The following is a 27,947-nucleotide window of genomic DNA, read 5'->3' on the forward strand; positions in this document are numbered from 1 at the left end:
TCTTTCAATGAAATGGAGTTTCAGTAATCGTGACTTGCTGGTGATATTTTGTTGTGAATTAACGAATTTGTAGTGGATTTATCTAAATTCCTCAATTGAATATATTTCTGGTTTGGTTTGTTCGAATAAAGGTGTCAAAAATATGGCAACCCGCGGACGAAATAAAGCGAATGCAATATGGCGTCGTTGTGCTGTGTCGTGGGTACGTATTTGGTTGTGAAAATTTTTAAATTTTTGAAATATTTTCAATATTTAAATCAAGTTTGTGATAAATTTGTTATTTTCTAATATAAAAATGTTTAATGGTGTGTTAAAATATATAAAAAGTGCTGCAACTAAGATTGAAACATGAGAACTTTAAAAGAAAATTTCGCCGATTCAGAAGTATATGCTTTGCAGCGTCAAGCTAGGCGAGCCGTCATGAAAAGAAAATTCATCTTCGTATTTTCTTATAGATGCCTTTGCTAACGGAAATGTTGTCATGATAGTAAATAATTAAGTGTAGCATAAATAAAAAACCACATTAGTTAAACTAAATATATGTAAATATTAAATATCCTACCGGCTAGGACCTAGGTTACGATCTTAAATTTACACATGTATATACATAGCAATAGCATCGCGAACTTTGCGTACGTGTGTACACAATTCACTTAATGCACTTATGTGTATGGGCAACACATCAGCCTACAGAAAGCCTTTGTGGTTTTGTGGAAGGAGGTGCATTACAGCGTAGTGCAGTGAAAAATCAATATTGCATTTCTTGGATGCTCAACGTGGAAAGGCTATATAGCCTGAATCCGAACCATTGAGGGTTGGATGGGCGGGGTGTTTATATATATTTTCTTTGGGTTTTGAGATGCGAAAAAAATGTGTACATATCAAAGAAACTTTCTCTATATGCCGGTTATATGATTTTTACAAAGAAAAATAACTGGTGATATATTGTACTTGTTGGTTACTCAAAATGTACACTTTACTAGATCACACAATTCAATAACAGATTTCGTGTCCAAATAAAGATATATCAAAAATCGAACTTAAATTTTTGGTACACAATTTATAATTAATATAAACATATAGTTTTAATAATTTATTTCATAATCATTTATTATATTTGGCGATCAGATGATGAAAATAAGAAATGTTGTTAAACAGTTAGACTTAAAAAATCACAGTGCACGAAAATTCACGTTTTTTTATATAACAGATAGCTAAAGAATATAGCACTTGTTTCAAACTTCATCACTTCATTATTTTCATTGTTAAGTCAACTGATTTGCGCTTTTTTATTTTCCCATAATCGGAAAAGATTAAAATTGTTTTGAGTTTTTGGTGCTATTGAAATCATATTAAATCATATCATAGTAATATTGTGATCACAATTATTGAAATACCAGATTTTTTAATATATTTGTTATGTTTTGGTAACTTTGTGACATCTTTAAATAAAAATATAATATGAATTATTATACAGTATTTATACTTTGGTTTGGTTTGATGGACCAGCTCCTCCTAATTGTAAATGCGGTCCATTTTTGGGTTATTTTCAAAATTATTTATTACATCATTTCGTGTATTGAATCTATAACTATATTTATTAAAACATTTATGTACATTTATGTAATAATAAATATGTATATGATTGTAATAAATTTATATATTTTCAGCTTTTGTAACTAAAACTCCGTTTTGACATCACACTAAACTATTCTCATCATAATCTAAAACACCATCGAAAACGAAATAACAAAATCAACAAATACTTAAAAAAATAAAAAAAAAATAAAAATAAATAAAACAAGTTAATCAAACTACAAACCCCAACAACAAAATCGCGCACGATTAAGATATACCAATATTCTGAACACTGTTGCAGATGTTAAGAAGTGGTGGAGGAATAAAGAAATCCACACGAATACTTTCTTGTTCCCAAAGTTTAAATCAATCACAATAAAAAAACTTTCATACAATTTATGAATTAAAGAAGTCATAATTAATTTAATATCTTTTTAGCGGACAATAAGTAAAGTCTGTGCATTAAATACTTGTGAGAAAGTGCTTATTCGTACGTGCTCGTACGCGAGCTTTCGGGCTTTATTTTTTCTTTTTGGTCGAGTCCAGCCAAATAAACCGTAACGCCGATAATTTATCTAAAAAATACTCTTAATACTCAATAATTTTTGGAGTAGAAATTTAGTAAAATATAAACGCTATCCACTGGAAACGGTATTTAATAACGTAAGAATCTCAAAACAAATAAATCAATTTGGGAGGAAATATTATCACGCCTGACAATGTAATGATTGTTGTGAGAACGAGGTGAATTAAAAATAAACCGATTCTATCCGTTATGATACTCTGCCACATGGGAACTGCAAATAGTTAAACGGCTAAAATTGGAATCGATAAATCCATCATTATATTTTCATAAACTCATAAAAAACATTCCGAGGTCCGATACTACTGACTTAAAAAATATTGTCATCGCCAGCAGTTAGACTGCTTTTTAAAATACACACAAAGTAAATAAAGTTCAGCAGAAAATAACTACGAAAGGATCGTCCAGTCTTTCCTGCGCCAGTTGTGCTCACCCCTCAGTTTTGGAGGCAGAATATTCTGTTAAATTTATCCCAAACTCTTAATAACCACGTAATTGAAATAAACACTCCACCTATTCCCTTAAACACAGCTCCTAATCATTAAATCTTCATTGCATTCATACAGGTTTTAAATGTTAATGGAAGCAGTCCAACTTTAAAATACTAAACCACAATAAAAACAAAAGCAACAAAACCAGCAACAAAAAACAACTGAAAAGAAAAGTTTTAAAGTACAAAACGCAATAAGAAAAGAATTAGTTACAAGCAAACATAAATATAAATTATAAAAAAAAACTTTCAGAATAGAAAATTAAGAGTGTTGTGAAAAGAAATTTAAAACACAAAAATTAAGATCTAAGACTACAATAAAAAAAGCAAAACAAAATAAAGAACGATTCACAACAAAATAATTACATAGATATTGGGTAACGAGGGAGTGAAATAAAAACCAAAACACAGATAACGTAGCTTTGTATTCGGTGGTATATTTTATGATAACTAAGTGCGTAAAGTGAGAAAATCAATATAAAATAAATTAAATACGGTCATAAGAGCTAACGGTGAAAAACAGGATTTAACTTTTACCCACTGTTGACAATTAGACGGCATAATTCCTGTCGTCCAGGTAAACAGCAAATAAACAAATGCCTACTATGACTTGGTGCTTAGACGAAAGGGATATGTAAACGCTTTTGAAAATTTCCAAAAATAATAGAAATAATAGAAAATTTAAACCGATTGAACAATATCGAAAAGAAAACCAGGCGGAAGTGCATGACCAACGAAGCGATTTATTTAAAAAAATAAAAATATATATTGAAGAGAGCAGAATATAACTAAAACTACGTATCGAAGGAAATAGCTGTAGCAAACTAGTTGAGCCGAAAGCTGCAATGAATGCAGTGTAAAATAAAAATAAGTAAATAATTGCAAGGTAGCAACAATGAGTTTACACCATTCTTCAAATAAACATTTAAATAACAAATTAAATCTTCAATAATAAAAACATTATTATTTAACAAGGAGTGAAGGAATCGAAAATAGTAATCCAAAAATATATTTCCAAAAACTGAACTCAAATATTATAAATCACTTTTACATGTGAATAAATCATATATTTTACAATAATAACAATACTACTGGTTAACTACAAATATCTAGAGTATAAACAGATAAATATAAATATATGAATTAGCAACGAAAAAAAGGACATTTGTTGGCGAGCATTTGCGCGCTTGCTCTGGACACTCAATACGGAGATAGTCAAAGAAAGATCCGGGAACCAATCGCGATAAGCTGAAAGTCGGAACTCATTTAGACAGACTGCAAAAATAAACCGATGAAATTTATAACATATATTAAAAAAGAAAGAAAATAACTAAATTAATTTATTAAAGAACGTTTGCGCATGTGAATGTGTCTAGTACCTATAGTGTGTTTGTGTGTGAATGATACTATGCATCAATAACAAAATAAGACAAAATTAAATAAAGGAACTGTTTATAAAGAACAACAAAAACACAAACAAAAATTCAAAGAAAGATTTAACAACTCTGTGATAATTATTGTAAATTTATAATATAAAATAAAACAAAAAGTAAGGAATAGCAACAAAAACAAAGATTATTATTACAAAACAGCAACAAAAGAAATTTTCGTTAAATTAAATTGAATTAATTACTAGAAGTAAAAAATAAAATTTAAATATAGACGTAAAACTACAACACAAAATAGAAACAACTAAAGCAAATGCAAATGAAGATAATGAAACATTGAAACAAATTCGTGATATCTTAAAGGACTTCGATACATATATACTATAGTATATTATTATATTATATTTTATATTAATTAAGTGGATAATAATAAGCTTATATATATGAGCAAACAGACTTAAAACGCGAAAAAAATACAAAAGCATTAATCGAGCAGCTCCTGAAGTTTAAGAAACACTGAAATAAACTGGAGTACTGTAAGGAAACGTGCTAAGGACTAACGTAGTATATGAATAATAAAAAGACTTTGCTACATTTAAAGCTTAGATTAGTAAATAACAATAACATAAAAACAGCAGCCCAGTAACAAAACAACAACAAAAACCCAAACAGCGAATCGGCAGCAAAGCTATAACAGCTTAAGTTTAACTATCAAATGCTTTAGTTACATCTTCAAGAAATCTCTCTTAATATAAAAAATATATGTATATCAGATTTGTCTATATATAAAGCTAAAACTTTAGAACAATAGCAAACAAAACTCCTAGTGATACACAAGTAAAGTAGTGTAAAACGTATGAGGGCCAGGCTCAAACCATGATTGAGTAATGAGAAATTTTCGGCGAATCATAAGAAATAAATAATCACGTTTATAACATTTAGAAAGCAAATCATAACATCAAATGAGATTGACAGAATACTATTTAGCTCTCTTCATACAATCCAACAATGGCGCTGTGTTTCGGCATTTAACACATACATACAAAAACATTCAGAAAGGCTTTCAGTGAACTGTCACTGCCTCCATAAATAATAGCGTGAGCGTGTTATTAATCTAATAAGATAACATTACCGTCGAATCGAAATAAAATTTTCAAAAAAACCTACCAATTGTGCATAAAAAGGATTAGAAATTATATTTTATTTCGCGACTGTCTACACATTTTCTTCATTTGTTGCCATCCGTGCAGTTTGCACTTTAAATAAATTTGATTTACGACTGAATTATACGAACGCGCTTTCTTATCGTAAGAATTGATTTCAAGTCTATCATCCTTATCCAAAGTCCACAACACCAAAGTGTATCCCCCGAGAACAAAGCAATTGCAACACTCATTACCACCACTACTACCACTACCAACAACAAGTATTCCTCGTGTATTTAGCAACATGAATGCCCAATCAAAAGGTTACCGCGCAGGTGAAGGTAAATATAAAATTTATAAACATATTTTTAATAGGGGCAGTATACCTACTATTATCCCTTTATAAGTTTTGAGTTTCTTACACACATATTTCATATAGATTTATGTAATATAATTCACTTAAGTCGGCATTCAATATATATTTTTATTACATTGTAGCGGTTGGATTGTTTTATATACCATAACTAAATTCGAATATTAAAATTTTGAATTTACACTTACTCACTTATGCTTACTCACAAAGAAAATATTTTGTCTGTTGGGGTCCAAAAAGCGAGTCCCGTATTTAGGGTGATACCTTAAGGAGCCAGGAGAAATACTGAACCCCTTTTTTAGATTTCTTGGATTTCCGAGGTTTTAAAATTTATGATCCGATTTCGACCATTTGTAGATGGCAGGGATGGCATGTAAGGCAAACACTATTTGTGCATAGTTTTATTCGGTCCTGAGATACATATGTGGTAGCTCATTGTCCATTTTGTATACCGGTTCACATGCAACATAAAGATGGCACGAAAATATTCATTGTGAAGATATAATGCTCCTGTCGTTTTTATACACTGAACAGGGTATATTAAGTTTGCCACGATGTTTGTAACACCCAGAAGGAAGCGTCGGAGACGCTACAAATCATATATCTAATTGATCAGGGTAACGAGCTGAGTCGCAGACCCGACTGTCGTGAAAACGGTCCGTCTGTCTTTCCGTCCGTGTATTTTGGACAGGTCCTTTTCCCACCAGGACGCTGATTATTTGCCGGAACCGCCTATATCAGACCACTACAGCATATACCAGGTGTACCGGTATGAAATAACCGTATTCAAAGTATTGACCATTGCTTTTTACACATTCTCACTACCGTTCCGGCAATTTGTGGATACTATACGTATAGAAATGTTCGTCTGTTGAAGCAAACCAATCAGACATCCAATTTTTGACTTCTGCGTAGGAATCGAAGTATTGCTCAGAAAATGCGTGCCCCATCAATGAACACAAATGGTAATCGGAAGGGGCCAAGTCTGGTGAATACGCCTGGAGGGGTAGCAGCTCCCTGTAAAGTACTTTGATTGTATCCTGAGCCGCAGGTGCATTGTCGTGTAACAAAATTACTTTACGTGTCTTTTGGTCCATTTGCTGATTTTCTTTCGTGTATTTAAGGCAAAATTTCGCATGTGTTTTTTCAGGGTTTCATTTGTCTTTTATTCAATTCATTGTCTTTATCCATTTTTTACACTTTTGGCTCTTTCCCATAGCTTTCAAACGGTCTGAAATCGTTTGTTGTGCAACAACATTGCTGTAATTTGCTTTTGACTCAAAGTAGCATCTTCATCCAATATTGCTTACAGGTCGGCGTATTCAAACTTTTTTGGTGGTCATTATCGCTGAACCGTTGAAACCATCTTTTGCATGTTGCTTCCGATAGAGCATGATCACCATATGCCTCAACAAGCAGTCGATGTGACTTTGCAGTACTTTTCTTCAAATGGAAACAAAAAATTAAGGCTTTCCGCAAATCATCGCTTTCGGGTACAAAATTTGACATTTTCAACACAATGAAAAAATATGATATTGTTTTTTCAATGATCGTAAGGTTATTGAATAAGTTTGACTGATGTCATGTCAACCAAACAGAAAAAAAATGAAGGTTCGTTCACAACAAATGTTCCCTACCAACACATTTATATCTTACCTTATAGTAGTTCTTAGCATAACTGATTTATCCCGTTTACACTGTAGAGGAGGTGCTAAAGAGAATGTCTCTCAATAAGTTTGGTTGGTATAGCTTTAGAAGTTTGTGAGATGTATACTGAAACATATAAGGGGCCGGTACCTCACCCAATTTTAAAAAATTTTCTCACCGCTGATGGCCCTTCCTGTATTGATGTCCTATACCAAATTACAGTTTTGTATGCTGATGTTGTTGTTGTTGTAGCGGCACTTTGCCGGGTTGACAGTCCTTGGCCGAATGAAAATCCGGCTTTTGTATCCTATGGCTTAGTTATAGCAGTTTATCAGGGTGTTGGGGAATCCTAGACAGATTTGCACATTTGTCAGAATTGCAAACCAATTATGATTATCAATGGTGTCACAGAATCTAATTGGATTTTCGTCTTCTCAAACATACGCAAAACCAATATTCGAATCAGCTGTTTACTACAAGTAATGTGACTAAGAATAAATTTGGAAGCGTTTGATAAATTTAAAATATTGAATAAAGTGTTATAAAGTTTGCATGAGTTCCGCTATTTTAGATTTTATTTTATTGTAAGAAATAAGTAACGAAAAAATTACTCCACTTGATGCACCAGGGGAATCGCATGTGAAATTTGGCTTGTATTTTTATGCTTACATGCTTATTTTACAGATTTATATCACATTATCGACTGAATAAAGAGTCATTTGGATGGTAAATTACGTTTATTGCGTTTTGTAAAATCTCTCCAGATATATGTATATTCTCCATAAACTCAATAATTATGATATTTTGTGTTCTATTCGAATGTTTTTCCCTAAGAAATGTTTTCACTAAGTTTGGTTGTCAATACTCTACTATAACAGTTTGTGAGTAATTAAACATTTTTAAATCACTGATTCCATATTCACCTATTTGTCAATTACACAACGCATAAAAAACTGGATAATTTTATGTTTTTCAACTTTATATGTATATACATATATCTATACACATACATACATACATAGTATTATTTTTAGCATAAAAAGTAATCACCAGTGATTTGTTAACATACTTTAGTGTAGTGTTTTTAGTGCTAATTGGTACCAACGGTAAATATTTATATAAATTAAGTTACAAAATCATTTTTTTCGTTATTCTGATCGTAACACCCTTTTAAGATGTCCACTGACAGTGAATTATCTTCGGCGCTCATATCGCCTGTACTGAATTTATTAACCGCATACGGATAGTTGGTATCAGCTGTTTTTTTAACAAGAAACAAGTAAGGAGGGACTAAGTTTGAGTGTAACCGAACATTTCATACTCTTGCAACTTGCAAGGATCAAAGCAGGAGAAATACCTTCATGTGTGGCAAAAATTTATATTAAAAAATGTTGCGAAACAATTCAACTATTATTATGACGATAACGATAATGGATTACAATCGAATTTGTATTCTACTTTTATTAAGTTACTCCCTTAGTTTTATTACTATATTTTATTTCCCCGTCATCATTATAAAGACAGAGAAAGAGACGAGCTGATTGAGTTAATTTTGACATTGCTGAGGTATACTTGAGATAATATTTTCAAGCAATTTTGTAAATATATACCTTACAGATTGAACGACATGTTCGGCCTAAGGTTTCATAAACTAACGAAAATCAATATACATATGTAGTATTTGGGAGTTGGGGTAATTTATAGACTAAATTCACATATTTTTGGCATTAAACTATAGTATATCCAATATTATACGTTGAACTACACTATATCCATATTAATCAGATATCTTACTTATTGACTGATATATATATATACCATAAGGACAACCGGAAGTTTGAAAATCTTATGTTAGGTATATGAGAGATAGGGGTAGTATTGACCCGATTGTAGCTATTTTTGGCAAATAATTCACCAACATATATGGAGTAAAATCAACCGCATGTTTTAAAATTCTGAGATTAGTTAATTGGAGGCTAAGGCAAGTTTTCACCCGATTGTACTTATTTTAATCACAAGGATACACTGTTATTAGGAAAATACGCTCTCTCTTTTTTATTAAGATAACTCACATATTGGCTGATACATGCGGTATAAAGTCACTCGGAAGTTCGAAAATCTTATATTAGATAGATAGATAGATTAGAATAGAGGTATGTACCGCGACCTTTGGTCTATTGTACACTCCCCTAAGTCACAATGACTCACCTAGCCCCAGCGCATTGATGAACTCCAATATACTGCTAGGTGTTAATGAAGCGATGTGATCCCTATTTGGAAACATGGATTCAAGAGCCTTAGTTCTGCGTCTGCAGACTGCTATGCAGTCTACAAGCAAGTGTTCTGAGGCTTCCGACTCCATGTCGCAGAATCGGCAGTTTGCACAAGAGGCTAATTCCATGTTGTATAGATGCTTCTTGAGCCTGCAATGGCCTGTGTAGAACGCGACAAGTAGCCGGATTTGGTTCTCGGGAGATTGATTACAATTTTAAACCTTCTGAGGTCGAAACTCCACATTAGCAACCTGGCATGGCGTATGCCTTGGAGTTGTTGCCAATGTATCTCCCTGCCTACTCTTTCCTCCCTATGTAGCAGCTCCTCTGTGTCCAGGCACCCAAAAAAGGTGCACTTGGTTGCGGGTTGATAGGTTGTTCAGCCGTTCTATACACTCCTGCACTAGTAGCGATTTGACCTCATAGGCAGAGATCGCTTTTAGTTGCGTTGGAGGTTTATCTCTACACACAGACTTATAGCATAGATTTCCGCTAGAAAGATGCTTGCAATACTTCCCATGGGGATAAAGAGTTTGGTGCGTGGTCCTGCGGATCATGCACCAATCCCCTCAGACGTTTTAGAGCCGTCGGTGTACCACTTGATTGTGTTAGCAGTAGGTCGAGCATGGAATCATTCCATTTCGCCTTACTGCTAAGGGTAACTTTGAACTTCTTAGTGCAGCTTACTACTTAGGTAATGCTGTCTCTTGGGATAAGGGCTAATGGCATTTCATCACTTAGAGCCCTCATCTGCTGGGACGAGATTACCTTCCCTCTGCAGAGTCTGTTTGGCTGTCTGTTTGATTACTATATGTAGCGGTGTGAGTTCTAGCATTACTTCCAGTGCTGCAGTTGGGCACGTCTTATATTAGGTATATGAGGGCTAAGGGAAATATTGACTCGATTCAACCCATTTTCGACACTCCGACTTACTATCATCAGGAAAGCATTCGCTCCTAATTTTAATTATAGGTATATCTCACACACAGCGCTATTTTCGGTAAAGAGTCGACAATAGGCTCTGAGGCGCAAACTTCTGGTATCTGGTAGCTTGAATAGTTATTTTCCAATTTTGAGATGGCATACTTTAAAGGCACTATTTGTGCTAAGTTTTGTCGCGATACATTAATTGATGCTTGTTTTCCATACTGGAAAGTGAATCAGATGGAATTTAAAGTTTTGTTATATGGGAAGTAGCCGTGATTGCTGTTCGATTTCTACCATTTTTGCACTGTACTATTAACATGGGAATATCGAAATAATCCTATGTACCGAATTAGGTTGAGTAGATCCGGAGTTAAGTGATTTTGCCTAAATGCAGGCGGTGCCACGCTCATCGTCGAATTTTTACACCTGCTATAACGTCCTCTTGTGCCATCCTGAATGTAAAATTGTCTCTGATCGCATTTAGTTATTGATTTATCGCACTGAATCTTTTTTTTTTTCAAATTTTGAAATTTTACCGTATGTTTTTTTATATTTTATCACCAAATTTCTTATACCAACTGATTTCTTTTCGGGCGGTCATTGTAACTATGTAAGTGTCAAACCACAACTAAATTCAATAATAACCAAATAATAAACACGATAAAAGGAAAGAAAAAAATTTTTATGACTAAACTCTGCAAGCAGTGTATATAGTATAGCCCTTTGTACTGTATGTAGACTTTTGCAACGCAGTTTTTGAGTTTTTCGTCCAAAACTTTGTTGTTTTATGTTAAAATTTTTTTGTTTGTTTATTATGATTAGAAAGAAGAGTAGAATAAAACTGTATCAACATATTTTTCTAAAAAGTTTTTTTACTTTCTGAAACTCGAAAACATGGGGGTGTATGTAGACTTATGTTAACCATAAGTGCATCTTGTTATTGCGATTCGTTGTACCAAATTACAGTTTTGTATCTTAATTTTCGATTTAGTTATTAGAATTTATATGTTTTCGATTTATAGTGTTTTGTGGGCGTGGCAGTGGTCCGATTACGCCCATCTAAAAACTCAAACTACAAATTTGTTATACATAGGTGATACAAACAACCGTTAAGTGAACAAAACTATTATATGGTGCTCTGTAGCAACATGTTGCAAGAGTATGAAAATAGTATTTCATTTACATACTAAATTCCTCTATATCCCTCTATTTCAAAATGCTACGACTTCCTTTCATAGAGCCTCTAACATTATCATTTTGTGCCACAAATTGATAAAATAAGGCTTTGTTCTATCACCATATAATCCATATCAAGGTTTCTGTTTTATCCAAATAATGCTGCTGCCTTTTTGGGCGTATTTTTTTATTTTTTTTTTGTATGCACCTTTTCTATAATATTGAAGATGTAGTGCGATAAAAGTAGTATGTTTTCAAATTTCCCGAAAGCAAATCTTTATAACGATAACGTCTAGCTGACGACGATTCCCACAAGTGCCGGTTTTACGTTACCGAAATTGACCCGGATTTTATTCCGCAAAGGGCTGTTATTTCGAACATAAAGGTGGTGAAGATGGTCGATATCAACAAGAAAGACAAGTCATATCTAAATTCAGAATACTTAAAATACTATGTTAGAAGTTTTGTATCCTAACAAAACAAGAATATTAAGTTTGACACAAAGTTTGTAACACACAAAAGGAAACTTCAGAGACCCTACAAAGTATGTATATGTTATTGATATATAATAGTCCCTCAGGTTTTGAGATAACGATCAGAAATTTTGCACACGTCCTTTTGTTACCAAGACGCTACTCATTTGTCGGAGCCACCGATAACGGGCCACTATAGCATATAGCTCCCATATAAACTGAACGAACTAACAAAAAATTAGAATTAGGCTTTGTTTTCAATAACACAAAGAAATCAAGTCTTTCCCGTGAATATAACATAAGCGTCAAACACCAAATTTTACATGAGAAATTTTTTGTAGTTTTATAGAACAGTTTACCAATGTTGATTGGCGTATTTCAGAGAAACTAGATGTAAAGTATATTTATGATGTAATGTACCTACATAATATATTGGTCTTAAAGTTTAGTTTGGGCAAAAACTACTATATTTCGCGGGTTGTCGGAAGGGCATATATGCTGAAAATACTGTCGCTTGCGTTCAATGAATTACGTTGATCAATAACTTTTTTTAGACTTATTTTTATACTCTCGCAACATAGTAACTAATCGAGTTAGATACAGGGTTATATACCATATACACATATTATATAAATGATCAGGGCGAAGAGACAAGTTGAAATCCGGGTGACTGTTTGTCCGTCCGTCCGTCCATCTGTGCAAGCTGTAACTTGAGTAAAAATTTAGTATCTTTATGAAACTTAGTACACATAATAGGTTTAATGTGCATATCTCCTAAACCGCTAAAGCTATAATAACAAAATTCACAGAACAAATGTTTTTAGCACCTCTATCGATAGTTGAAAATGGGTGAAATCAGGTGACTACCCCGCCCACTCCCCATATAACGGTACTGTTAAAAAATACTAAAAGCGCGATAAACCAAGCACTAAACACGCCAGAGACATTAGATTTTATTACTGCGATGGTATGAGATGACTTTATAAGAACCGGGTTCAAAATTAGACAGTGGGCGTGGCACAACCCACTTTTAGGTGAAAACCCATATCTTGGGATCTGCTTAACCGATTTCAACCAAATTTGGTGCATAACGTTCTTTTTATATTTCTATGGTATAGTGCGTAAATGGGAATGGGAAATCGGACTACAACCACGCCTATTTCCCATATAACACCATTTTCAATTCCATCTGATTCTTTCACTTTCCACTATGCAAATCAGGCAAGAATGACTGTATCGGGATAAAACTTTGCGTGAATAATGCGATTAAAGTATGCCACCTTGTGACCAAAAATGTCTAAGTCGAACCAAAACTGTTCAAGCCCCTAAGTACTAAATATGTGGACCCCGTGCCTATAGTTGACCTTCTACCGAAAATATCAGCCAATCCACAAAGAAATCTCAAACGAGTATACCATTTGACTTTGCGAGAGTATAAAATGTTCGGTTACATCCGAACTTAGCCCTTGTTTAATATAAGGTTTTGCCACACCTGAAGGAAATTTGAATTGCGAGAGTATAAAATGTTCGGTTTCATCCGAACTTATCCCTTCCCTACTTGTTATATATTGAAATGTTGTAATAATACAGGTTAAATGATTCATAGGTACGAGGGTTGGTTTGAGCACCTCTTTCGGGACCACACTAATATGCCGCGAAGGGTTTCGCCTACGTGCTTTAACTCCGTCAGCTTCGTATCTACCTTGCTGGACAACCGTTTATTGGCTCTTGCATCTCATTGTACTTATACTCTGTTTATTGCTCTCGTTTCGCTCTTTCGCAAGTTAGAAGTTCGTATGTCTGTGCTTTCTGTCCACCCAGGTTATGACATTTTTAATAAGTCGCTGCGTCCATTGCCCTTTGGTTAATGTATCCCAATATTTTTGCCACTCATTTAGACTCTTGTCTTTCTTTTATTTTACCATTTTGGTATATATTTTATAGGTTAACGCTTGTTGGTTGAATTTTGCTAAAAGTAACTTTCTCTCTTGGTTTGATCCACCAATGTTGGCCATAATTCGCGCTAGTGCCGAAATTACTCGCTTAATGATGGCTGAGCTTTAATTGCATATCCGTCAATGTTTAGAGTAATGGTCTCTAGTTTCTTCCTACTTGAAATCAGGACTGCTTCTGTCTTTTGGCCCGCCAGCTAAAGTTTCGACACATCGAGCCGGTTTTAATTTTTTAAGACCTAGCTACACAGACGCTCCTTTGCTACAATTGGCACAGTAATGTCATTAGCATATCCAATTATTTTAGCCTCTTTATTCAATATATACAGTGGCGATGTGCACCACTTTGCATCCTAAGTGCTGTATAATTTTTTAGGACAGCTAAAATAATACAAATTTTCAAGATAAGTTTATGTACTAATTGCAGAATAAAATAAATGTTTATTCACAAAAACAAAAGAGAAATACAACAAAAACTGAAGTAAACTTATTAAGTACAGTTTTGCTCGTAAAAAGTAAATTACCTAAAATAACCATATTGAATATTTAATTCAAAGACTGGCATACTTTTAACTAAATTTTCTATTATATCCTTCGGTATACTTCTCCATTCGATTTGTGCTCTGCTCCATAGCTCCTCCATATTGCTCGGCGCTGTTCGGTGTTTGCACAATCTCCTCTTTACAATTTTCAATCGGGTTAATGTCGGGATTTTATGCTGGCCATTGGATGAGTTGAAATCGTTGACATTGGAGCCAGTGAGTAACAATTTTGGTGGTGTGTTTCGGATCGTTATCCTGTTAAAAAAACAATCTCTTCCTCTGGTCCTGTCCATAAAGTCCTATAAATATTGAGTAAAAATTAAGATATCATGATGAAACTTGGTAAAAATGTTACTTGGCCCCCAAGGAGGGTTGGTATTGCAGATAGGTGTAATCGGACCAGTGCCACGCCTACAAAACTCCATTAAACGAAAATCTATAATGTGTAATAACTAAGCACTAAACTAAGATACAAAACTGTAATTTTGTACAGCGCATAACAGTGGTGAGAGGCACTTGTGGCCTAAAAACTTTTTTTTTAATGTGGGCGTGACCCCTTCCTCTAAATGTTTAAATGTATATATCTTTCAAACCACTTAAGCTAACTCAACCAACTTTATTTTTACGCCCAATATTTGACGAAATCGGACTATAACTTTTCACGGACGTAGGCACTAAATATGTGGACACCAGTGCAAATGGCTGATTTTTTACCGAACATATCGGTGACTCTGTTAGTTTTAGTATTGAAATACTGGGAAAATATTTTTGTGATAATATGCCTTATGCCAAAAAAGAGTAAAATCGGGTCAATAATTCCCTTAGTCGACATATAATATATAAATATTTTCGAACTTCCGGTTGACTTTATACCGCATCTATCGGTCAATATTTAAGAAATCTTAATGAAACTCCGAAAGATCTCTTTCTAATAACAGTGGATTTTCTTGCATATGATCGCAAATAATGGGTGGACTACTGCCTACTTTTAATTAAAATATATACGATAATCCCGTATATCACTTTGCCTAGCGGGAGTATAAAATGTTCGGTTACACCCGAACTTAGACCATCCTTAGTGGTTTTTATATTTCTTTGATTCACTTGTATCACATAGACTTTTAATTAGCTAAAAATTATAGTATGAAAGAAAATTTGATAAGTTTGGGTAACATGTTTGGTAAATAATTATATATTTGGCAAAAAAATAACAATACGGACTCTGTTTTAATTACCAAAGCTTAAATGCAAATCAGCTGTTTATTGTCTTCTGAATGGAAAGACAAGTGTGTGTTATAATTTTTTTTAAATACGTTCAAAACAGGCATTAAATGCTGATGAATAAAATATTTATATTTAAATTCTCAAACAATTTATCAAATCGATAAACAAAAAGCAAAGTTTTACAAGCAATTTATCACATTATACACCGGCACAAACAATCAGCTGATTTGAAGTTTAGCCTAACTAAAGTCGTTTATACACCCGAGTAGACCATACAACAAAAAAGTGTTTGCTCTTGATTGAAAGAATACTAATTAAGGTAGTTTTATATATCTAATGCAATACAACGTTAATATTAATGTACAAACCGTACTACCAACCATACTAGCAAGTGCGATGGTGAGGTTAACCACGTGACTCATCCCCATATACAACTTGTAGACCGATATTAAAAACTGTTACAGAACGGAAACCAACCGAAACAAGAGGTGTGTAACAGGTAGTGAAAGAGGATTGGGAGGGAATACCATTAACATGTCATCAGCATCTCATAGATTATATGCCCCGGGGGTGTGATGGTGTGTTATAAAAAGGGGCTCTTCAACGAAGCATTAAATATTTTATTATTCTGTAAAACTTTGAAAGTAATTTAGTAAGAGTTAAAATATAGAATAATTCTAATTTTATGTGGAATAAATTTTTTAGTTTATTTAACATCAAATGCAATATTAATAATGATTGATTATTTACTGACATGTTATCAAAGTTATTTCATAAATTTTCCAATCAGCTCTTTCGACCCGATTTATTTCAAGTTTGTCACATTAATTTTGAAAAATTTCAAATTTTATATTTATTTTAAATTGCTCATCGTCTTTCCGAATTATTAGTGAAAAAAACTAGAAACTTGTGTGTCCTGGAAACTGTTAAATTGCAAAATTTTAATCTATTTTAGTGTTTACTTCCTCCGTCGTTATAAACAAAATAATTGAAAAAGCAATTTGTAGTGTGCGGTTTATTTACGCGTGCATGTTTTGATGTGTTTGTAAATGATCCTCTATGTGTCTGTGTTTGTTTGTCCCTGTCTTCAATCTATGGTTTGTCATTGAATCGTTTTGTGTGACTTTATCAATCAGTTCCTGCGTTTTGAGCAGCGAGGCGTTTTCACAATTGGGAAACCTTAAAATAGTTGAGTAGAACTTGGAATTGAAAAAATATTTACATACATTTAAATATATATTTTGTGCGAAAACTCAAAATAACTTAGCAAACTGAAAATTTCAAAAAAAAAAAAACATATATATATATATATATTTATTTTATTTATTACATTTATAGACATCTACGATAACATTTCCTGCGATGGCTTTTTCAACATGAATGCCATGCGTATTCAAACCACTTTTCCGCCAATTGGCACTTTCACTTTGGATTCTACGCTAGGTCCGCCACCGACTCAATCGCAAACTCAGCCACCGATATCCCAACACCCTCCACCGATTGGGATTTTCGACGCTAACGACGTTCCAGAGATCATTCAAAATCCGGCAACAATCGGTGTGTTCCAATCAAATAGCGTTTTGAGTAATGGTGGAGGTAGTGGTGGCGGGGGCGGTAATAACTCCTCATCTATATTTAGTTCGCAATCGAGCTCTTCGTCAGCTGCCAACGATCCAAGTCAAGCCACTCGTGAGACTGGAATTATTGAGAAACTTTTGGTACGTACGCAAAACCTTCCATTCGAATATTGGATCTTTATATATAAATGCATATTTTTCTTTTAGCATTCTTATGGATTCATTCAATGTTGTGAGCGTCAGGCACGTTTATTCTTTCACTTCTCGCAATTCAGCGGTAATATTGACCACTTAAAAATCGGTGATCCGGTTGAATTTGAAATGACTTATGATCGTCGGACAGGCAAGCCAATAGCAAGCCAAGTATCGAAGATAGCTCCAGAAGTGGTGAGTAGAATAAAGAGATACCTATGCATAATCAGTTTCATACTTCATTATATAAACGGCAGGTGTTATCGGAGGAACGAGTTACTGGCACTGTTACAACAGAACTTCGTACTGATTGCGCTAACAATTTACTTTCGTCGAACGAGACAACTGGTCGTATCAGCTATGAAAATCGTGGCGAGTGCTTTTTCTTACCTTATACCAAAGACGATGTTGAGGGAAATGTCAATTTACGCGCCGGCGACAAAGTTAGTTTTCAAATTGCAACTAACCAAAGGTATTTGTTTGTTAATTATATTGTTGTGGTGCAATATTTTTGACCGCTTCGAATTTCACAGAGGTAACCTTGGTGCTTGCCACATTCGTTTGGAGAATCCTGCACAGCCTGTTAAGTATCGTGGTGTTGTATGCTCCATGAAAGAATCGTTTGGTTTTATTGAACGTGCTGATGTCGTCAAAGAAATTTTCTTCCATTTTTCTGAAGCTGAGGGAAACGTTGAGTTGCGTCCAGGTGACGATGTGGAATTTACCATACAAACTCGTAACGTAAGTATCCTTATAATGAGCATTTAGATATTTGACCATTGCCCATTTTGCTGATTTGAATTTGATTGGAAACATAATTAAAAATTACGCATTTCAGTATCAAAAATTTAAAAGAAAAATGTATAAAATGTATTTTTTTAAATAAATTTTGGTAGCTAAAAACAATATTAATATCTTTAGTAATAGTATTTGAAATTGTTTGCACGCACACAAAGCCTTACATTCATTCATATACAATAGTTTAATATAAAAGGTATATAATATAATGTAGAAATTGTTTCTTGTTTATCAGGGTCGAGAATTTGCTTGTAATATAACGAGATTAGCACCAGGATCCGTTATATTTGAGGACGTGGATACCACGATCTACAAAGGGCAGGTGTTGAAGCCCCTTGACCGCAATAATCCAACTCGGCAAACTAATGACCCATTACCCGGTCGTATACGGTATCGAGCACCGGACTATTCGGAAGTAGAAGTTCCATTTGGGGACAAGGATCAGGTAAATGCAGAAGGAAACCAAACTATGATATAAATACTAATTTTTTTTCTAAAGAAGGGTGACTTTACTTTGCGGCATGGCGACTGGGTTCAATTTTTACTCGCGACTGATAGGCGCGACCAACTGCAACGTGCTACTTCGATTTCTTTACTAGATGAAACCTTTAAGGTTTCTGGTGAGAAGCGTGAGCAAGGTGTAGTTGCTTCACTTAAAGACGGTTTTGGCTTTTTACGTTGTGTTGAACGCAATTTACGTTTATTTTTTCACTTTACGGAGGTGTTGGATACTGTAAGTGTATTTGGCACAATATGTATAAATCAAATTAATAACTTAGTTTAATTTTCAGAGCCGGGAAATCGCTGTTAATGACGAAGTTGAATTTACAGTCGTTCAAGAACCCGGTGTTCCATACAATACATCTCGCTTGCATGCCATTCGCATAAAGCACCTACCACCAAACACGGTGCAGTTTGAGATGCTAATGGCAAGTAATATTGAAGGTAAGGCATTCAATTACTTTTATTTAAAATAACTTCAAAATAAACTTAATTTGTCAATGTGCTTTTTGTGATAGGCTCTGTAACACGTGAGGCGCCTAAAAGTCCTGTCAAGTCCCAAGATCGTGTAGAAGGCGGTGTGATCACATATGATCACGGTGATGTCAAAAAGACTATAATGTATTTCCTTAAAGACTGCGAGAAACCACCAAGAATTGGAGATCGTGTACGATTCGATATCTACTTGGTGAGTATGTGATGTACGGAATTCCACAAGGGGTATTTTAAGTATTTCAAAGATAAGTTATTAATTTTGCTTTGTTATCCTCTAACAAAATCAATCAAGGTCACAATTATTTATATTAACTTTAATTTAACAGTTTTTAATAAAACGGCATAGTCTGTCCGTGCAAGCGATAACTTGAGTAAAATTTAAAATATCTTGATGATGAACATCGTATGATAACCACGCCCGCATTCGATGTAACGGTTATTTTAAAAACAACTAAGAGTGCAATAACTCGTCAGTAGCATTCAATTTTACAGCTAAGATGATACTTAAGTGTTTCAAAAGAAACGGTGCAAAAAATTAACAATGGATATGGTACCGGCCACTTTTAGGCGAATCTCCATATCTCAGGAACTACTCGATTAATTTCAATGAAATTTGGCGTATAAAATTATATTCCTGTCCTTATGTCACGGTAAAGTGAAAATGGGCCAAATTGTATTACAACCACGCCTACTTCCCAAATCTATTTGACTTTACAGTATATAAACCAAACACTGACGAAGGTATCGAAATAAAACTTTGGACAAATAGTGCTTTTAAGATAGGCCATCTCATGACTAAATTGATTGATTTTCAAGTCTACAGATACCGAATATGTGGATTTCAGTGCTGGTTAATAAGATAACAAATATGTTTGTTATTCATTCACGGTCTCGCCAAAAAAAAATGTTTAATTCTTACGCAATTTTTCTTAATATAGAGTTTTGCCAACACCTGGAAGTACTTCCCCGGCCTTGATCCTTGCACATCGCAAGGGTATAAAAATGTTCGGTTACACCCGAACTTCCTTTCTTGTTAATATAAAGTTTTGCCAATACCTGGCTTTGATCCCTGCTACTTGCAAGAATATACATTTTTCGGCTACATCCGAACTTAGCCCTTCCGTACTTGTTTTATATTATTTATTCATTTACATAATATTAAATCCATCTGTCAAAGGAACAAGCACAGGCCTTCGTTAAGTCCCCTTGTTATCTCAGAACACTCAAATTACTTGTTAAGAAGTGAAAATAGAATTCTTCGCACATTCAAATTAAAATTTAGGTGGTCCGAAAGATAATAGGCATAAACGCTAAATGTAAACTAAATCGCAAGAAATTCTAAAGAAAACATCTGTTCATATTTTATTTCACCTCCGAATAAACATCATGATTTCAAGAAACGATTCGGTTTTGCGGCGTGTTCCTCGCCACAAAGTATGTGAAGTTCATATGAACTTACTACATCCCCACACAACTTCATTCCATTCATTGGAACAAGTTGTTGAACAGTCATTGGCGATAACGGGAGGTATTCAGGAAAGTTTATATAACTCTTGAACGCTATTTTTTTAGAGAAGTTGTCTAATGTCGACAAAACATGATCTTCAGTTTTTGTAAATAATTTTGACTTAGATGTAACTTGGTTACCCCTTATGAAATTTAATTATTTTTATCTATTATATTTTCAACCATCCAGGTAAAACGAAACAAAGAATTCATTGCTGTAAATGTACAACTAATTGGACAAATGCAACAAATACATCAGCAACAATTGCAACAACAACAACAACAGCAATCACAACATATGTTAATCAATACAACGAACCAACTACAACATCAACACATGCACAACCAAAACAATGAGCAAATGCTACTGTCCAATGGTGTCGGGGTTGGTCTTACAACCGGCATTGGTGTTAACGTCGGAATCGGAGGTAACACCGGTGGTATGTTGATTCCACCACAAAACGGTTATTTACCACAGACTAATTCAACTCAGCTGCTATCCACACCAAAGATTGAAGACTTCAAATTGGACAATAATAATTTAGCAATGAGTGAACATGGACAAACTTACCGTGGCTTTATTGCTGTCATCAAAGAAAATTTTGGGTTTATTGAGACGCTTTCCCATGATGAAGAAGTCTTTTTTCACTTTAGCAATTATGTTGGCAACCCTAACTGGTTGGAATTGGGTCAAGAGGTTGAATATACCCTTTCGCCGAATGGAAACACATCCGCCTCTGGAAACTGCTTACCGGCCGAGAATGTGCGCACACTACCAAAAGGTTCCATACCACAGCCAGCCATTTTGGATGCAACTCATAATGGCATAGTGGCACGTCCACTACGTTGCATCAATCCCGATCAACAGGAATATGCTGGACTTATTGAAGTTTTGGATGAAACTAAACAAAGTGTTTTGACACAGCACGAATTCGGAATCACCAGTTTGGTAAATAAGCGCGATTTGCTACAAAAAGGTGATTTGGTCACATTCAAGATTGACGAAATCGGACGTGCTGCTGATATAAATGCTGTACGACAAAAGAAACGTGCAACTGTTGATTCAATTAAAGGACAATTTGGTTTTCTCAATTATGAAATTGAGGATGGCAAAAAGCTCTTCTTTCACATGTCGGAAGTGCAAGGCAATGCCGTTGCTTTACATCCAGGTGATACTGTTGAATTTTCGGTGGTTACCAATCAGGTAATATTATTTTATTATTTTCGCAACATTTCAAAAAATTATCAGCTATCCCGAGAGTTTTAAGAGAATCTACATATGAGTGGTTTATGTTTTGTAATCCCTGGAGTAGTTTCAGATTGTAATTTATCGAAAAACCGTAAAGTGGCGTAACACATTCAAATATCAAGCTTAAATACCGTAGGCCCACAGTGTGGAGCCACATTTGCAGTTTGACATGTTTGGGAAGGGGGTTCATCATGTAATAGGCTTCAATAGTGTCCCTGATATTTATATTATTAGGTAAAGAAAAAACTTCGTTCGGTTTTTTATTGGTTTTTCAAAAGATGATAACTTTGTGTTCATTTGTCCGATATAAGTCAAATATGCGCCGTTTTGTTCGTAAACTTGTTGCCAACTTCAATATACCCCTCTTGTAGAAGGCTGTGTCCCTATTGGCAAAAAACTGGGAGAGCCAATTTTCACAGGCCTCTCTTGAGGCCAACTTATCACCATTAAGCGCGTTCGCCATGGACAGGAAAAGATGGTAATTACTTGGTGCCAGGTCCGGACTATAAGGTGGGTGCATTAGGATCTCCCATCCGAGCTCCCGGAGCTTCTGGCGTGGAACACAATTCGGCCTCTGTTGATCAAAGATGGCCTCTTCTGGATGAGTGCTGCCTTCAAGCGGTCCAGTTGTTGGCAGTAGAGGGCCGAATTGAGCGTTTGGCCATAGGGGAGCAGCTCGTAGTAGATGATTCCTTGCCAATCCCACCAAACACACAGCAAAACCCTCCTGACCGTCAATCCGGTCTTGGCCACCGTCTGGGCCGCTTCCCCGAGCATTGACCACGACCGTTTGCGCTCGATGTTGTCGTAAGTGACCCATTTTTCATCGCCAGTCACAATCCGCTGCAGAAACGGGTCGATTTTGTTGCGATTCAGCAGCGATTCGCAGATGGAAATTCGGTTCATGTTTTTTTGCGTTAGTTAGTGTGGCACCCAAACATCGAGCTTCTTTTTGAATCCAAGATTATGCAAATGGTTTCAAACGGTTTTCTGGCTTATTTTTAGTTCCTCAGCAATTAAACAAGTGCTCACGTGATGGTCTGTTTCCACTATTTCCATGATTTTATGGCAATTTTCGACGACAGGCCTCCCGACGCGTGGTGCATCTTTGACATCGAAATTACTGGTGTCTTTGCTGGTGTCCATCTTTGACGAGCGCTCACAACGTAGTGAATCAATCAATCGAAAAACTGTCAAAGACAAACTTTTAGAGCAAATAAACACGTTTTCAGCGCCGTGTATAGTGACATGATGCGGCACGTACCACTAGTACTATGGACAATAACGCCATCTCTTAGATAAAAACCGAACGAACTTTTTACTTGACCAATATAATCCTCATCAAATGAGATGTGACATAAACTTAACCAAAGAGATGTTTTACATATTGACCGATATGTACGGTATAGAGCCACACAGAAGTTCGAAACTCTTACATTGGAGTCGTATTGACCCGATATTTTATTAATTTTTAACATTACGAAGTATTATTATCAGAAAAAGACCCTATAAGTTCCATGAAAAAATCTCACAGATTGACCGATATACCTATGTGGTTTAAAGTAAACCGGAAGTTCGAAAGTTTTTGGAATTAGGTATATGGAAGCTAAGGGATGTCCTGGCCATCTTTGACACACGAGCACGTTATATGAATCTCTATGAATTTAAATAGTATATTTAAAGATTGAGCGATATTTTCGGTAAAAAGGCACCATGATTCATATGGTATATTCGGTATCAAGGGGCAGTTTTTGTCCGCTTTCGACTATTTCTAGACGTGAGATAACATACATTCAAGCCGCTATTTGTGCACAGTTTCATTTCGACAACTGCTGCTTGATTTATATTTATATACTGTAAAGTTAAAGAATCAGATGGAATCAAAAATTATGATGTTTTGGAAGAAATGTGCAAAGTGATCTGATGTCGCCCATTTCTACAATGTACCATAGAAATGTTAATATAATATGATACACCAAATGTGGTGAAAATGGTCAAGTCGTACCTGAAATATTTGATTTCATCAAAAAATAGGCGGTGTCACACCCATAGTCCAATTTTGGATCTGTCTCCTATATGCCATCTTGCTTGTGAAAATTAATGCTTCTGACGTATTTATTTAATGAGTTATCGCTCTTTTAGTAGTTTTCAACATAACCGTTATAATTGTGTATAAAGAGGTGACGTTGCGTACACAGCAAGTTTAGTTGATATAGCTGTAGTGGTTTGTGAGATATGTACATTAAACGATTAAGGGGGCGATATCCTTCCGTACTACGATGCACTGCATCAGTTTTATATCGTAATTTGGTTCTTAGTTAGCTCTTTATAAAATTTCGATTAAGGGAATTGAGCGTGGCAATGGTTCGATTCCGCTCCCTTGGGCGCCAATGATACGTGAATTAAATTTCATGACGATATCTCAATTTTTACTCAAGTTATCGCTTGCACAGACAGACGAACGGAGGGGCAGAGAGTCATTCGGAATTCAACTCCTCTCGTTGTACTAATTATTTATAGTAGAGTCGCCAGTGGTCGGAATTCGACCAATAGAAAATACAATTTATTAACAATGTTAATAGTATTTTATTGAACAATTTGAACAAAATGTGAACAAAATCTAAAAAAAGTTTTAGAAAACCAACTAACCAACTAATTAACCTTGGAAAAAAAGTAAAAAATTTAACCATCAAACAATGCTATTGAAATTTACCTAAACATTTCTAACTCACCAAAATAAAATGAACGTTGTCAATGATAATGTCGTTAGAAGTTGCAACAAACCAACCGCATGCAAAGAAAACCTGAAAAAATTTAATCTCTTTATGTTTCGTTGTTGTTGTTGATATTAACTATCACACAATGCACTTGAAATTAGTTCAAAAATTTCTAACTCACTAAAGTAAAACGAATGATATCAAATGTTATTTCCACTTCAATGTGTTTATTTTTCTCACAATGCTTGAAATTGCATGTGCGTTAAAAATGTAATGGTAGAAGAATTCATTGTTGCACCACACAAAGTCCAAACACAATTAAAAGTGGAAAAATCGCAACCACAAACGATATACAGTTATCCGAAACATGTATGGTATTTGCAACTTATACTGAACAGCGACAAAATGTACTTCTGTGCACGACTGTGTTAATTATGACGCGCAAAGGAGAAATATCATCGACCAATGAAAACGAGCCATTTATACACATATGTCAACAGCAACACAACCAAAACTTTTTGTTAGCGTAATTATATATAGATATAACTCTTTATCTATCTCGATTAGTTTTAGGTATTTTAAACAACCGTTAGGTGAACAATATTAAGCAACACCGAACATAGAGATGTGGAATCGTTATTGTTCGATACAAATTATTTTATTTTTGTTTTTTTTTACTAAAAAGTCGTTGATGAACCATAAACCGTTTTCTACTATTTATATTATTATAGCGCAATGGTAAATCATCAGCTTGCAATGTACTGAAGATTAACGATCGACCAGACCGTTTAATATCCCGCTTAAAGTTAAATGCAGACGATACTGTGCCACGATTAATCATCACTCGAGCACCACGAGGACCGCAAAGCAAGGGTTTCTTGCCTCAAGCACGCATTGCACGTATTCCAGGTGGGTTTAAAAGTAAATTAATAATTTTTGGTTGTTCTCTACAAGCGTTGCTATTTGCTTTTGTTTCAGGCATTTTAATTGAATAAATTACAGCAGTATACATACATTTCTGGAAGGCGTTGTAGCCTTACATGATTTAATATCCGCAACACCACATGGAATAAAAAATGAATAAAGATAAATTGAGGGTGCAGGATAAGCGAGGAGGAGGGAGCAAATAAATATTATTTAACAGAATTTATAGTATATATGTAAGCAGTGTGGAGTGCTTGAATATAAATATTTAGAAGCAAAGAAATGCGTAAGGCCACATCTCTTCCTCAGAAAAGAAAATAAATATGGCATATTTATTAATATGAATACTAAAATAACACAATACAAAATATCTTAAATAAAGGAATACAGTAATAAAAACAAAATATGAACTGCTTGAGTAAAATGACAAAATGAAATAAAAAAGAAGTATATGAAATATGACAGAGATTGTAAGCATGCAATGCATATGCGCGATAGAATACAGCTCAACATTGCTTATCTCTCTATTTATATTTAAACAATTTACGGAAAAAATGCCAAAGTGCAAACGGATTTTTAATTATAATTTTTATTTCTATTTGAAGTTAATAATAATACCATTATGATGAGTATTCAAACATGTTTGAAGTTCAAAATTAAATGAAACTGCTGAAGTAGACACGAGTCAATGGAGTGATAGTTGGAATATAAACAAAAGCCACGGTAAAAATGCAAGAAACACATATAACTAAACCAGTATCAGAACGATAACAAATCGTGCTCATTTATTTATTGTCCACTTCTATCTTTTATTATCATATATATAGTTTATTTTCACGGAAGAAATTCCTTTTACTTATATGAACAGTTAATGTGACTAAATTGAAATTATTATAAAAGATCAACATACAATCTAAAATCCATGAAAACTACCCTAATAACAAAAGCTAAGGCCTATTATTAAGTAAATGCAAATACCAAGAGGTCTGTCATCCAAGCGTAATCATATTCATTCACTTTGTGTTAAGATTCTCAATTACATACATTCAATTTCTGATGTTTTCTGTTGTACAAAATCACTGGTACAATGCCATATTAAGACTACTGTATGAACTTTTCATACCATTTTGGTACAAACAAAAAGTTTCTGTTGTCTCATTTTTACATATTACATTGATTTAACAAAGTTAATTATATTTGGCGGTGCGCTCCCTTGAATTGCTTGTTTAGTATTTTTAACAAAGAATATATATTCTCATTCTTTCACATACATATTAATGGAAATAATTACACGCATACCTATTGTGTCACACATAATCGTAATATGCTGCGAAAGCAATTAAAACAAATGAATATTTTAAATTTATAATTTTTATTAACGTATTTCCTTTGAAAACCAATAAAAGTTAAAACTTTCAAGATGATGTAAATGAAGCGAACACAAAATTAAACCAAGTTTAGTATTTAATTATAAAATATTATTTATATGATTACAAATGATTTATTATTGTAATAATGGTGATGAATTGAAAACTGTTGCACTAAATCAAACAATTAAATGGTAAATTTAAGGTAGCGAATTCAATTTGCTCCTTTCATTTGCAAAATACACATATATAAAGAATAAATTAAAAAGGCAACAAAAAAATAATAATTTAAGTAAATAAGAAACCCCCAAAATAAGCAAAACCATAAAAAAAGTAAAAATAAAGTATATTAAAATATTTATAATAATATCCAAGAAAACAATGAATTTCAATTACATTCAAAATTGGGATCAGTCCTGCAGCCATGTTAAAATTATAACAACATACAAAACCAAAAATATAAAAAGATTGAAATGGAAGGAATATATATTTGTTTGAATATCAATAAAAACGAAACATCAAAAACATCACAACAACAAACATGAAAAACATAAAACTGCAAAAGTAACAAGATGCAAACTCTATGAAATCAAATAAAATAAATACATACTTCACTAAAGCTATAACTCACGCGGCCTTTTATTGCTTTTCAACGCTAGATTAAATTTAATTATGTTCTGATAAAATCGAATAACAGTTTGGGGGAAACTAAAACACTTACCATGAGTGGCCTTTCATATAATTAAATTTTTTTTTTTGAAGTTCTAAAAATCTTAATTAAAATTTATTTTTTATACTAAATATCGGAGTTAGTCCCAAATACGGGATTAAAAACTAAAAAAAATGTAAT

General features: G+C 34.1%; 2 protein-coding genes across 6 annotated transcripts in view; one reads left to right on the forward strand and one right to left on the reverse strand.

Annotated features, from left to right (window-relative positions):
- The first annotated feature begins 132 nt into the window (after window positions 1-132).
- Unr (cold shock domain-containing Unr) lies at window positions 133-27,723 on the forward strand. 5 transcript variants are annotated; one of them, XM_036360365.2, is made up of 14 exons: window positions 134-202; window positions 1,671-2,652; window positions 2,728-5,525; window positions 17,110-17,489; window positions 17,556-17,735; window positions 17,798-18,012; window positions 18,074-18,281; window positions 18,574-18,783; window positions 18,838-19,071; window positions 19,130-19,283; window positions 19,358-19,527; window positions 21,031-22,044; window positions 25,538-25,715; window positions 25,785-27,723. In XM_036360365.2, exons 3-14 carry the CDS (start codon window positions 5,489-5,491, stop codon window positions 25,799-25,801), a joined length of 2,997 nt encoding a protein of 998 aa, XP_036216258.1. In that variant the 5' UTR covers window positions 134-202; window positions 1,671-2,652; window positions 2,728-5,488; the 3' UTR covers window positions 25,802-27,723. The 5 variants fall into 5 exon arrangements, with proteins under 5 accessions (XP_036216261.1, XP_036216258.1, XP_036216260.1 ...); XM_036360367.2 differs by having other exon boundaries at window positions 1,671-2,241; XM_036360368.2 differs by having other exon boundaries at window positions 133-202; window positions 1,671-5,525; window positions 18,841-19,071.
- Cbl (E3 ubiquitin-protein ligase CBL) overlaps window positions 18,131-27,947 on the reverse strand; it is a 35,102-nt gene continuing 25,285 nt past the window's right edge. The window contains exon 7 of the mRNA XM_070111064.1: window positions 18,131-18,331. Within this exon, the coding sequence (XP_069967165.1) occupies window positions 18,305-18,331 (27 nt within the window). The 3' untranslated portion in view covers window positions 18,131-18,304. The remainder of the gene's footprint in view (window positions 18,332-27,947) is intronic.

Source organism: Bactrocera oleae, chromosome 6 (assembly GCF_042242935.1).
Source record: "Bactrocera oleae isolate idBacOlea1 chromosome 6, idBacOlea1, whole genome shotgun sequence".
Taxonomy (NCBI): domain Eukaryota; kingdom Metazoa; phylum Arthropoda; class Insecta; order Diptera; family Tephritidae; genus Bactrocera; species Bactrocera oleae.

Excerpts from the sequence above, each read along its gene's own strand:
- Unr (XM_070111061.1), top strand. The coding sequence starts at position 5,489 with ATGAATGCCCAATCAAAAGGTTACCGCGCAGGTGAAG. Across the intron at positions 18,013-18,073 it reads CAAATTGCAACTAACCAAAG|AGGTAACCTTGGTGCTTGCC; the intron begins GTATTTGTTTGT and ends CGAATTTCACAG. Across the intron at positions 18,784-18,837 it reads CATTTGGGGACAAGGATCAG|AAGGGTGACTTTACTTTGCG; the intron begins GTAAATGCAGAA and ends TTTTTTCTAAAG.